The sequence below is a fragment of the Pseudopodoces humilis genome, chromosome 5, assembly GCF_049639895.1.
Source record: "Pseudopodoces humilis isolate 2021_Gansu_Grassland_sample_001 chromosome 5, ASM4963989v1, whole genome shotgun sequence".
In the NCBI taxonomy this organism is placed as follows: domain Eukaryota; kingdom Metazoa; phylum Chordata; class Aves; order Passeriformes; family Paridae; genus Pseudopodoces; species Pseudopodoces humilis.
In genome coordinates, this window is record NC_142204.1 from 66,100,785 (window position 1) to 66,114,538 (window position 13,754).

Below are 13,754 nucleotides of genomic sequence, written 5' to 3' on the forward strand. Positions count from 1 at the left end.
TAAGCAGCTGCAGTTGGGTGATGGTGGTACTGTTCAGTTTTAATCTACTGAAGTATTAAGTGAAAATCTTTCTGCCGTATCAAGTGGATTTGATCAGACCTGAGCAACACTGTGGGATTCCTACTGAAAGAAAATAGTTCAGGGATTAAATTGTGGCTGAGCACAGGTTTTGTAGCCCGTGGGGTGAAAAAGGGAGGGAAGGGCTGGAAACAGTGAGATCTGAATTAAAGCACATATTCAGCTTTTACTGGCAACAGCACAGCAAATCCCAGTGATTCTCTGATTTGTCCCGTAGTACAGTGTGCAGCATTCAGCTGTTCTGCCCGTCAGGGGGATGGAAGCCTCTCGCCTTTTCTTTCATGTCCCATTGATTCATCTCTGTAAACCCACATGCTGTGAGATTATTTTTTTGGGTCTGTTTGAGGGGCCAGCATTCATCAAACTGACAACTGCAAATTCTGCGTGCAGGTTTTCACAACAGTGAAGAGAGGCAGAATTTCCCTGAATGTGCTTTGTTTTGGATGCTGGTCATCTTGTGATTGGTGCTTTTTAATGGAAAGGGGTATGAATGGTCACATATGAATTATTTGAAAACCATTGTTTACTTGTCAGCTGTTGATTCAAAATGTTGCAATTTGATGTGTAGATAAGCAAAATAGGAAAGTGCCACTTTTCCAAATAAAATAAATCATGAATTCATTGCCTTCAGGTCAGTGGACTTCTGTGGCTTTCTGCTGGATGGAATATGGCCTTTAAGGAACAGCCTCACCTAACTTTTTTCTCCTCTACTTTTCCGCTCAGAAATCAGTCCCCCATCACAACAATTGCAATTTCCACATGGAAGCTTTTGCTGGATACAGTTCAGGGATTGCTTATCCACAGAGGTGTTTTCCCCACAGCTGACATGACACTGACAGCACAAAATGAGGCTCTGCTTTTTGATACACATTCACAGTATTTAATATAGTCGGTATTTAAAATGTCTTCAGGGTCTCAATACTACTGATACTAAAATGTAGTAGTACTACATGTACTGAATAGGCTTATTAAAATCAATAAGGGTCTTCACACACTTAAACTAAATTATTTGTCAAATCTTGGGGGAAAATCTTGCCTCCAAGTCACTGGATGAAGGCTGTTGGAGATGCCATTGTTACAAAATTGGCTGCCTATTTAAAAAAATGCTACTGATGTTTGCTCTGAGAGCCTTTACTTTCTAAAGACAAAACTAATCCAGCAAAATCATGACTATTGCCAATGTAATATGCTGCCTTTGTGGTTTAGGACATTTTTAAAAGGCCTTTCAGTGTAGATTCACTACAGTTTTTCCTGTTTTACAGATACTGTGAACAAGGACACTGAACCCAAAGATCCATTTCCCATTCCAAGAAAGATTATGGCTGAACCAGACTACATAGATGATGACAATCCTGAATTAATTAGACCTCAGAAATTAATTAATCCTGTGAAGTCATCCCGGAATCATCAAGATCTCCATAGAGAGCTGCTTATGAATCAGAAAAGGTAAGAGTCTAAAACTCACTTTTGCCACTCTCCCACTCCAAACACATAACTTGAATTTTAGTTTCATCAAAATGATGTTGTCCCCAAAACCCAGCAGGCAGTTTTTGTTGATTCAGATCCTGTAAATTTAAAGACTCTGATGCTTAACCATGGCAGTTATTTCTGTTTGAATTCCAGTGTAAAAGCTTGCCTTAGAAGGCTTCCCATTTTGTTTTTGTAAATACTCAGAGGGTTGGTTTTGATAGGAAACAGTTCAGTTCTCCTCTATTACATTTCATATGAGTTACCTGAGCTCTGTAATTTGTCTTGTACTCTTAATGTTATCAAGTATTTGACAAAATTTTGCTGTTAACAGTGGGATGATAAAATCTGTGGGCTTTCACAATTCCCAGTGCACTGAGTTTATGAGGCCACTTTTAAATCAGAGAAATCATGTAGTTTATTTGACATGAAACTGTTCTCTCCTTATTTGATCTGTCTCACAATGCAGTATGGTAGTCTGGTGCCTGCTCTGCTGCTGCACAAGTGTTTCTTTGTATGTTTTGCAAATGCTGCCTGCTCCTCTCTGGGATGGGATGCACAGCTGTTGTTCTGTATATTCCTTTTAGAGATGTAAACCACCATGTTTTCATTTTGTCAACTTCAGAGACACAAGCACCTGGCCCAGAAATAGCTGAAGTTCTGTTACTAAATCTCTTCAGCAACAGTGAAGTAATTTAGAAAACACATTAAGAAAATAGCCACCAGAACACCTGGTGGCGGAAAAGGCACTAAGCCTGTTAATACTCCTTTGTTTAAGCCAACAGAAACCAGCTATGATATCATTTGGTGATTTGGTGCGTTGAAGAAACCCAAAATGGACTTTTCAAAGGCAGGGTGTGGGGATCTATAAAACAGAAGTGGAATAAAAGTATTTCAGAGTCCATTTGAGCAGAAAGCTGGTGGTAGAAGCCAATCTGACTTTTTGAGACCCAGGACCTTGATAAAGAAGAGTAAAAAGCCATGCATTTGGCTACTCCAGCGCAACTAGATTTGTCTATTTGGCAGGAAGAGTCACATTATGGCAGTTTTTCTCCCTTTTTTTTTTTTTTTTAATCCTTTGGCACTGTATTGTTTTGAGGGGAGAAGGGATCTTTTTATGTGTAATAGCAAAACCCTCACAAATGCTGGGCTTACAGACTTAATTCTAAATGAATTGCATGCACAATATAGCATTTCTTGAGTGATGAAGAAGGAGAGATATTTTACAAAATGCCAACTGAATTGGAAGAAACTGGCCTAAATAGGTGTTTGTCCTATTTTTCGTTAATGGGATTAAACATCAAAGTTAGTTCCTGGCACCAAGAAGTTTATAGTCACTGAAAGAAAAATACTTGAAGTTTATTGATGATCTTAATCTAGAGGATGTGAAGGCTGCAATAAATTAAGACTATTTCTTTCTTTTAAGTTTATGAAAGCATAAAGCACTTTTAAATAGTACAGAGTTCTTTTCTTCTATGAAAATATCCTATTACACAGAAAAGTTTTGCAGACCTCAATATCTTCTCTTCTCTTACTGTAATTTTGATTATCTGCAGTTGTTAATTTCAGATTCTTATTTATTGCTGCAGAAATGAATACTCTTGAGGATTTTCACCAGCAGAAAAATAGGTATCTTTTAGAGGAGGGTTAGTTTTCTGTGCTTTGTGTCACTGTACTAGCTCTGATAGGAGGCTTTTCAGTAATGTAGATATTAGGCTCTGTTCTGCTTTGTTACAGCAAACTGTCAAATGTATGGATCACTCCCAGTGCTCTTATAGAAGTCTGCTTAACATGCTACTTATTTTGTTATGAAGACTCAGTGTAGTCATTAGCAGCTTCACTTTTTGGACCGATCAGCTCTGAACAGTCAGAAATGGATGTTGGAAGATACTCGTTAGTACTGGTGCAGTCATTCTTGATGCCCACTGTAAGCAGTGTTTGTTGGGTCCACAACTGGTATAGTTAATTACCTGCAGAAAGAGTAGTTGTTTTCGGAGGAAAAAAAATAAAAAGGATTGCAGTGGTGCTACGTCAAGGCAATGGTCACTTAAATAGTTTTTATTTATTAGGAGTCAACCTCAGCTCTTCTGAATATTGGTGCTGTCCGATCGAGAGGTTTTAATCCTATCAGCTCTCACTTGTGGTGTAACACACTTTGCTTCCTCTATAAAAGCCTTACGATTTGTAATTTAACCAGAACACTCACCAGAAGGTGATACAACACCCCAGTTAATCCAATATCCACCAGTTTTGTTGCTTTTCTTTTGCATAAGAGTGGGAACAGGATTTACTTTATAGTTCTGTTACAGATCTGCCACTCCCACCTGATTGGACTGTGGGGCTGTATGTACTTGGAGCTTCTTCCCTTTGTTACAGCACATCTGAACCAGTCTGTGCCTCTGCTTTGTTATGGTGCAACTTCAGTAAGAAAAGCAGCAACAGTAATGTTACTTGAAAGCTACTTTCTGGTTTGTGGCTGTTTTGACTGCTGATTTCCAGTGTGGAACTTCCACTGACTCTGCTCTCACCAGTCCAGTAGTAGTAAAAAATGACTCCAGCTTTTCCTGCCTGACTTCAGTTTTATGTGCTAAAATGTAATTAAAATATCATGAAACATAAAATATGAACACAGTCTTGTAGCTTGTGTTGCACTCAGGCCATGAGATCTATTATGAGAAATAGGGAAAAGCATTTGGTGTTGCTAAATATTTGATTTTGCTGTCAGGGTGTATGTACAGGGATAGAGTGTTGCATAATATATGGAGTAATTCCTAGATGCCACCATAAAATGGCATTTTAATGTTTCATTGGACATGCTGTCAGATATGCATATTAATGAATAATCAGGCAACCACAGAGGTATAGCAAGTAGGAAAGGCAAAAATACGCTTTCTAAAAGCTTATTCAGATTATTGAATTTCTTAAAGTTGAAATAAAAAATGGTTGATGTTAATGCTGGCTGCTTTCATATAATCATCTTCATAGGAAAGACAACAAAAACTAAGACAAATTTCTGATCTCTCTGCTCTGCCTTAAGTGACGCTAATACCTGAATAACAGGGAGAGCTTTGAATCTTATAACAAATTTTGAAACCATCACAGCGTTACAGAGATAAAAGAAATAGCTGAAGTCACAGAAATAAGTAGGAGTGAGTATCCATGTGTGTGCCTGTATAAATAACGTCATGCATCTTCCCAAGGAGTGAGCTTTCTCATTCTGGAGTAGCTGGCTTGGAAAGCAATTTGTGCTGAAGAGGCTTAAAACATTCAGTTCATGTAGCACCTAAAGGCTTTTCAGAGGGAGAATCCTCCAGGCTTTGTCTGGTCTCCAAGGCGATGACAACTTTTTTATTCTGGATTTTTGTTGTCTTAGGCTCTCTGTGATGTTTTGTATTGCCTGGGAGCTCTCACTGGAAATAGCTTCACAGCCAGGCGTAGGTAAAGCTTTCACATTTTCAAGGAAAGGAGAGAATCCATGGTTTCCAGGAGCGGTGTGACAGACTACTTTTTAGTTTTGTCCTTGCAGACTGCTGTGGGCAGAATAGGCTGCACAGGACTGTCTGAATGCAGTCCTGAGTTTTAAGGCACCAAGCAAATTCTTCTTGTCCAAAATTTGTTTTTAGCTCTGATAGTGTCTTGATCTGTGATGGTTTTTTTCAGTCCATTCTTTTGGAATCAAGAGAATGCAGAGAAGATTAAAGTTGAAAGTTAATGAAGTATACAGGAGAAATACTAGCATGCACATGCAAATATCTTTGGTGATTATATGGCTTAAATTCTAGCTTAAGGTACTGGTTAGGAATCAGGCAAATGTCTGCATGTTTTTCCCCTTTCATTATTTATTTATATCCCAATGTATCTAAATAGGCAACTACTTGTTTTTAGTAAAGCTTCCTGCAATTCTGTGTGAATCCTGCTAATTGATACTGGTCTATTTCTCCTCCCCATGGAATTTGAAGGGGTCTTGCACCTCAGAACAAACCAGAGCTACAAAAGGTAATGGAGAAAAGGAAGCGAGATCAAGTTATTAAACAACAAAAAGAAGAGGAAGCACAAAAGAAGAAGTCAGACCTGGAAATAGAGCTACTGAAACGGCAGCAGAAACTGGAGCAGGTAAGATGAGGAATAACAGACATTACACATCTGCATCTGAGCTGCTTATCTGAGGCTCCCTTTGTAGACAGAAAAGAAACAGCAGCCAAGTTTTGGCATATTTCCCCTGGTTAAATTCAGATATCTCTTAGGATAAGTCAAATCACACTCTTTAATTACCTGTTGTCACTCAGTGTATAGGAACAGTATATGTACAGGCATATGGGGTCTGCCTTTGATCAAATGAATCCTTTACCAGCCAACAGGAAAATGTGTGGAGCACTGATGCTATTGAGTCATTGAAACTCTGATGATTTAGTCAATTTTTGTAGTCTAACTGTGATCCACTAAAAGTGGCTGTTAGGCTGTAGTACATCAAAATTATATTTAATGAATTAAAATCAATTGATTCTCCTGGGTTATGTAAGAAACTAGATAACTTTTAAAAGATATTTTGTAGTCTTAAAATGTTTGAGCCCATTGATGTTTTCAAGTGAAAGAAAATGTCCTCAGACCCTGTGCATGGAGATAACGTGGAGTTGGAATTCCTTGTGGTGAAGCTTTTTACCAGGCACAGGGCCAGTCAGATGTCTCTGTGCCTCTGGAAGCATGTTGTGTGCCTGAGAGGAAATATTTCTACAGTGAAACAGCTCATCAGAGAAGTCACTGTGCATCAAGCAATCCATTTATTTTAAAATAAATTAATGCTCTAAATAAATGCTTTAAGACAGTACCTCCTGTGTTTCTTGAAAGAAATCAATTAAGCCAAATAATTATTGTTAAAAATTACATGTAATCCAATTATTATAGGGTTTAGTGTTCTATTATAGGTTAGGATTTTTTGTTTTAATTAGGTTTAGAGATATTTTTGGAGAAAGCTATTGTATTTTAAGTGTATCATCCTGCCATTTTTCTTATCTCTCTTAAGGGCCCATCTTTGAATGGTTCAGCTTGTCAGAAGATTTGATTTGAAACTGAGACATCCAACATAGATTATGTATATTAGAAAATTCTGTTAAAAAGAGGGAAAGCCTGCCCATTTCAAACAGTGCTGTGAAGTTGTAAACATCATAGGAATGGCATAAATTGACAACATGACTCATGGAGGGACGTTCTTGTCATTTATAGAAACAAGGCATGTCCCTTGTCAGTGAACCAGGGACAAAGGAGAGATTATTTATATGAGCTGTATGTGGTCCCCATTAATCAGGAAGACCTTGGTCTATTTAAAAAGAAAGCTCCTTTAAAACACGTTTTTTAGTTTTCTAAAGGGTTTTTTCTCCCATTCTGCCAACTCATCTGCCTTCCCTAGGGATTGCTAAGCAATCCATACTCTGTGCCATGTGTGAGCCTGTGCTGGATGGGCACTGCACAGACTTGCCACATAGAGCATTTCCATTCCTCACATGGAAATTTCAAGTCTGCATGGGCAGGAGCTCCAACTTGGTTAAAAACTCAGTGAATGGGCTCTCAAAAATAAATGGCTAAGGGCCAACAAAGATTTTTGGGTTTTTTATTGATTTTTGTGATAGACAAACCAGATTATTTTAAGAGGCTCCAGTTAGATACAGAACTTCATACCTAAACATTTAGAAATCTGTCCTGCAAGTTTCCTCAGTAGTAGCTGTTCATATGTTCTCCCATGAGGCACATTCTTCCTTGTTCTGTTCTAAAGCCAGAGAAGGGAATTACTGTTGTTTCTTTAATGAAGCTGTCCAAGAATTTCTTAAAAAATGCTTCATCTTGTTCTTGTACTGGGCTTGCAGAGTTTTTGTCTGTCTGGCGAAGGTTGACATCTGGAACAAGCTGGAGCCAAGGATTTGAAAAGATTTATTGGTTTATGAGAACAGATACTCCCAAAGAAAGGCAATTTTATCTTTTCCATGAGACAAAGAAAGGAAGCAATTTAAAGAGTTTGGCATGGCCAGTATTGAAACCTTTAGTTTTTTGTCTTGCATTTCAATGATGTGTTTTCTGTACTTTTTTTTTCTTTTTTAACATGTGATTCCCTTTTAAGCTGGAACTGGAGAAGCAGAAGATACAGGAAGAGCAGGAAAATGCGCCTGAATTTGTCAAAGTCAAGGGCAACTTGAGGAGGACGGTCCAGGAAGCAACAGAAGCACCAGATTCCTAGAGCCAGTGCCTGCTTAGACTTCAGCTTTCCTGCAGAGAGAGGCTTTTGCAAGTTGTCTCACATTTATTTGCCCCTCAAGAGGAAAAATAACAGCATTCAGCCGACACTTACTGAAGATGAGATTTTTAATTCCTGGGACATGTGGATTAAAAAGACAGTATTGTAAACAGATCGACTTGCCAAATACAGTCCTGAGATCAATGGATGAGGAGTGTCTTTGTCAGTTCAGTGTCATGGACCAGGCTGACATGCTTTCTCAGAGATTTTAACCAGGGATACTCCTTCAGTGTTGCACTGCTTTAACTCTTGTGATCCTTGTTTAGTGGAGATACACAGATTCTATTTTGCTTTAAAACTGAACAGAAATCCTCCTGTGATATCAAGCTTTGCTGCACAGGTAGATTTCCTCCATCTAGACCTACAGTTTGTGTATATCCCACAATAATTTGTGTTTAGTTGGAATTTTTATTAAATCAAGGAGGATATGAGGTGTGCTGATTACTGCTGCCCATCCCCACTAGGATAGGTAGATGTGGACAAGATGAGAATGCTTAAAATTCACCAGCAGTGAAATGTTAAGCAGCCTTAAAGCCCATTTCTTGCTGTTTGGCATGTAGAATTTGGGCTATGAAAGAGTGAAAATCTGATGATCCTTTCACAGGGAGACTCCAGAGGCTGATTTATCTCTGTAAACTTACACTGTTGTGTACAGGCCTGTGAAGTGCTACCTGTGAATTTACCTCTCAAAGCAAAATGATCTGTCTTCTACTTTTCATATTTTGAAATCCTGCTTACTTTGGTGGCCTTTCTCCTCCAGGGACATGCTGAACAGACTACAGTGTTAACACATCACCCGGTAGGGTTTGAACTCATTTGCTGGAACTGATCTACCATCAGTTCCTACTCTTTGTTTGCAGACACTTGTTGAAGTTTCTGCAGCAGAGAAGTGTTTAAACCAGACCAAACCAATTACTGGAATCTACTGAAATGGATTTTTTTTCCCTAAAGTGAGGCATAAAATGAAATTAATTTTATCCCATCCTTCATTCAGCCTCAAGAAAGAAGGGAAGTGTGTTACCGCTGAGAGTTTGGCTCCAATTCTGTCATCTTCAGCCTTTCCACAAGTTGCCCCTGTGACTTGCCGTTACATAAAATATTGCTCAGCTTGCACAGGGATGACAGAATCTGATCCTTAATGCTTATGACTACTAGTTATCCAGGAGAGCCTGAGATGAGGAGTGGGGAACAGATTGCTCATGTAGGATTATAGAATTGGATTCTTACCTGGTGTGATTGGGTGCAGATATATCTTCACAATCTGGGCAGAAATCCTCATCTTCCTTTGTTGGAAGAGTCCTAGCTCTCGCTGAAACTGTTCATACATTCCTGCTGAGGATCTAATCCCTAGCCTTTGCCTTAGGATGCTAAACACAGTAATTTCTACTTTGTAATTACATTGGACATAACTGTTCGAGAACTTTTTGTTAATATCAGCAGTGGCATGTTTGTATTGTAAAAGTGTGGTGGAGGGTTGTTGGTTTGGTTTTTGTAGTTCCTTTTTTCTTTCCTGTAAGTATTGGACATTTTAAATACAATTTCAGATTAGCGCTTGGGACAAAACACAATTAGAAATGTTTCCTAGATACAGACTTTAATTTGTTAAGATACAGGCATTTTTTGTGAGGACATAATCAGATTGAGGGTAAATTGAATTGTGATAAGCGTATTGCCGTTGATTTAGACTTGCAGCATGACTCACATCTAGAAGATTAAATGTGAAGATGGTCTAACAGACTGTTCAGATTATGGGCATACAAAAGACAAAGGCTCTTGTAAGAGCCTATACAAAATATAAGACTCTTCCATGTATTATCTCAACAACAGAACACCCTGAATGCTGCATGTTCTTCCCTCTCTCCTTCCCTTCTGGCAGGAGAGGATCTTCTCTGGCAACACATCATTCCAACACTTGCACTGATTTTGTTTCATGTTGTTGAGACAGCGCTATGTCTGAGCCTTCCACGCCCCACTCATGCTTCATCTTAGCTGTTCCCAGCCTACCAAACATCCTGCCTCTTGGCTTCAGCTCCACATTAACCTTCTGCTCAGTATGGAAAAGTCTAGAAGTGAGTGAGGAAACCTTCCTTTGGCTTGAGCAGACCATTTTGTATTAGCCATTTCTCCTTGGTGATCATGGCAATGCAACCACTCATGCACAGTGAAATGAAATCAGTGGCACTGGGAGTTATGGGGGATAAAGACCCCCTTTTTGGCTTCAGTGGGTGTGTTGGATTGGGCCCTCAAGGCTAAAGGCAGTCTGCTTTCTCCCCAGGTTAGCTTGTGATTCAGGGTAGAGTTTCTCTTTCTGAAACACAGGAGGCCAGAAAACTCTCTTGTACATACAGCATGAAGTTGTTTTTTGTTTTTCATTGGAATTAACTCTGTGTGAACAGAACATCAGTGTGTGTGTTAGAACATCTTTGAGTCCTGCTAATCCTTTAGTCTAGGAACCCAAACCACCTTCATATCAATTTTGACAGGCAAAAGCTTGTATTTGAAGTCAGGATTGGGCAGCCCTTCAATGGGTGGCCAGTTAGTCATACCACAAGTGTCCTGTGCAGCTACTCAAGTAAGAAACTGCTTGGCAGTGAGCATAAGTAATTCCTGTTCTGCTCTTTAACTACATGGGTTTTGAAGCAATCCAGCAAATACTTCAGTGATCTGAATATTGCTTACTTACCACTTTGTACTTTTTTAAAAACTCTTGCTTTTGATAGTATAGTAGTAAATTTTTTAGCATTTTTGTGGCTTTAACATTCTGTTAATATCTGCACTTGTTTGAGTGTACATATATAAATATATATAAATATAAAAAGGGAGCCTTAATGGATTTGTTTTCATAATTTAATATTTTTTGTATTTGCTCTTGTATAATTGTTTTTAACTAAAGGTATTACGAGAATGAGGGTGGAATACTTAGAACCAAAGTTATGCTTAATAAAATCTACTACATGCTTGGTGTATGTGGTGGTGTCTGTCATATCCTGCCACAATCAAAACCTTGGGGGGCTGCACTGAGATATCCAGATTGTTTAAAATTCTGCTGTGAATGGGGGAAGTATGAAGGTCATGATGATTGTTCGTTCCTTAAAACCCTGCATCCCTCTTTGTATGTGCAAAAGCTGACAGAAGGAGTTTGCTGTCTCTCTAAGCACTATTATCCTTTGAATATATTTGATGCAGAAAGTTTTTAGCCAAACTGTGCAGCTGTTCAGGTAATCCAAGGTGAGGCAGAGCATGAGGTAAAACCTCTGATGGAAGTCAAGTAAGTGTGGAAATCATTCCCTATCAATCCTTAGGATTATCAGCATTGCAATAGCTCCATTTCAAATGGGAGTGAGAAGAGAATAACAAGCCTGGTCCTGGGTTCAAGTCCTACAATGCTCCTTTTAATTTTGCCAGTGCTCCAATGTGTGGTTCTAGTAGGAGAGACTTAGGCATGAGGAAGAAGGTGCAGACATAAATGATTTGCTGGGTTAGGGTCAGACAGCTCACCAAAGAGCAAAATGCAGGGCTGGAAGAGGCATGTGCCATCAGTTCTCCACAAAGATCCTCAGCTTGCATGGGTGAGCCCTGGTCAGCTGGGCAGTGGAGGGGGAGCTGGAGAGGAGCACGGGGCAAAAAGAAGTGGGAGAGGAGGAGAGCAGTGAATTCAGAACAGATGTCAGGAAATGCTTTTTTCCTTCAGAAGCTGCTCAGCATGTGGAATGGGTCCTGGCAGTACTGCTGATGCAACGACGCTGGACTCGCTCCAGGAGCTCTCAGATGCGGGGGAGGTAAAAAAGAGCAGAGAGTTAATAAGGGGTGAATTTCTATGGCCTGTTGGAGATACTGCCCTGTGCTCTCCTACCTCAAGTGTAGGCAAATGTGTTTTGAATTATGCTTTGATATTTCAGCCCAGCTCCAGAAAGAAAATTGTGAGGGCATGTGATCTGCTTTTGTAGCATGTCCAGAAGAAAAGATGATCCTCCTTTTGTCCGCTTTTTTGGATTGCATTGAGCTGATAGGTTTTGCCATGTGGCTTTGCAAGCACTGGTCCACTGGGGGCTTTGCCTGTGCTCCTGTGGCCATAGGCAGATGGGTTGTGTCATGCCATAGCTATGTGGAAAGCAGTACCTTGAGGTCCCTTAGCTGCTCTTACAGGGTCTGTGGATAGTGTCTGTAACCTAAAGTGCGTGGTGCCACTTGTGGTGACTTAAGAAATAACTGGAGACCAAAGAGGTGCTGCTGTGCAGTTTCCATAGGATCAGAACTGATGTTTATAGGGGGAAGAATGGTAGAGTAACTTGGGTTCTTAAGGCTTTGCAGTAGAGCACAAACACTTGATGAGATTTGGAGTGGAAATACAAGGTATATTTTCCCTCCCCCTGCCATTTTGAACCATTCATCCTGTTTGGAATCTTCCGTCTGTCAGAGTAAAGGTTTGTGGTGCTGTTGTCAATATTAAGGACGACTTTTCTCACTGGAACTGGTGCAAACTGTGGCCACAGGAAGTGTTGTGGTAATAGAGCACAGATGTCCCCACTGCCACTCCAGTGTTTGTGTTCCGCAGCTCATGTTCTGGCACTGCTTCAGACCTAGGTGTGAGCTGTGCTGGGTCCTTCCCATGGCCTGTGGTGCCTCTCTGAGGTTAGAAGGGACTGCTGCTGTTCTCTGGGCTGATTTTGCTGAACCTCAAGTACATGTATTTGAGCTGAGCATCCACTTTTCATTACCAGAGCAGAGCAATCAGCCCTGTGGCGTGTAGTTGCCTTCCTTTGACTGGAGGAACCCACAACGCCTGGCTCAGAGGGAACGTTGTCTACCTTGCAGGGATTCTGAAGCCGGGCAGTTCAAATGCCACCTCCAAAACACCTGCTCTTTTTCATGGAGTTTTGCACCCCAGGGTGCAAACAGATGGGGCCTGGATGCCTTTAGTAAATTTGGCCCTTCATGTCTGTGTGGTTCATAATGTGATAAAGAGCCTGTCTCTGCACTGTGCTCAGAGGCTCCAGTGCCATGGAGTCAGCCCAGGTGCTTGGAGGGGACACGTGGCCTCTGCAGGGGGATGCAGAGAAGGGGCCTGCCCCAGGCCAAGCGCTGACCAGCAGGAGGGGGAGTCACAGCTCCACAGTGGTGTGAGGGAAGGAGGAGGATGTGAAGCACCTGAGAGAGGGCTCCAACAGCCACAATCACCCACTGCTATAGCCATAGTATTTAATTATCTGAGCAATCATTTTTGGAATTAACTTCCATTATGCACCCAAGTCCAGTCTCTCAGGTGGATAGCATGAGCAATTTAACACAGATCAAGGCTGGCACATGGAAACTTTGGCCTGATTAGATGGGAAGGAGAAACATGTTTCTTTCCCCTTCTTTAGCTATTTTATAAAGAAGCAAATCTTTAATAATGCAATTGAAATACCAAGTCTACTTAATTGTGCTCAGAAATTAAAGAGTGCCCAGAAAGCCTAAGCCCCTTGTGGGGTTCATTTAAGGTATGCATTGCTTGGGATAGAAAGGCAAAGGGAGCTGCCTGTGGAGTCAGGACACGTCAACCCAGCCCATCCAAAATGGTCTCTGTGAGGGAGGGCTTGTGTCCATCTGGTTATCTTGTCCTATAACTCTTACTTTGGTAAATGAAGCCTAAAAGATTCTCTGATGAAAAGCTGATCAGGATTTTGCTTTCATCAGTAGCAGCAGAAAAAGAGACCCCTTAAATTTACGTTGTTAAACCTGGAACATCCTTCATCACTGTGGTTGTGGGTCATAGGGGTGATTTTCTCTAAAGTGCAATTTGAGCTCTTGTCTTCATCCAGTTTTGTTTTAGTGTGAATCCTTTCAGTGAATTTTGCTCCATACGATTTCAGGGAACCACCTTCATGAGCTGAGCTCAGCAACAAAGTGGATTTGGGGAATTTGCTAAGCCCAGTGGGCCCCATAC

General features: G+C 40.5%; 1 protein-coding gene across 7 annotated transcripts in view; it reads left to right on the plus strand.

Moving 5' to 3' along the window:
- Positions 1-10,794, plus strand: part of FAM107B (family with sequence similarity 107 member B) — a 59,125-nt gene extending 48,331 nt beyond the window's left edge. For 6 of the 7 annotated variants that reach the window (XM_014255231.2, XM_014255229.2, XM_014255230.2 and 3 more), the window contains 3 exons: positions 1,341-1,524; positions 5,505-5,658; positions 7,655-10,794. In XM_014255231.2, coding sequence (XP_014110706.1) covers positions 1,397-1,524; positions 5,505-5,658; positions 7,655-7,771 — 399 coding nt within the window. In that variant the 5' untranslated portion in view covers positions 1,341-1,396 and the 3' untranslated portion in view covers positions 7,772-10,794. Of the gene's footprint in view, positions 1-543; positions 563-1,340; positions 1,525-5,504; positions 5,659-7,654 lie in introns of those variants that run through there. The other variant, XM_005526042.3, reaches the window with a different exon arrangement.
- The last annotated feature ends 2,960 nt before the right edge of the window (positions 10,795-13,754 follow it).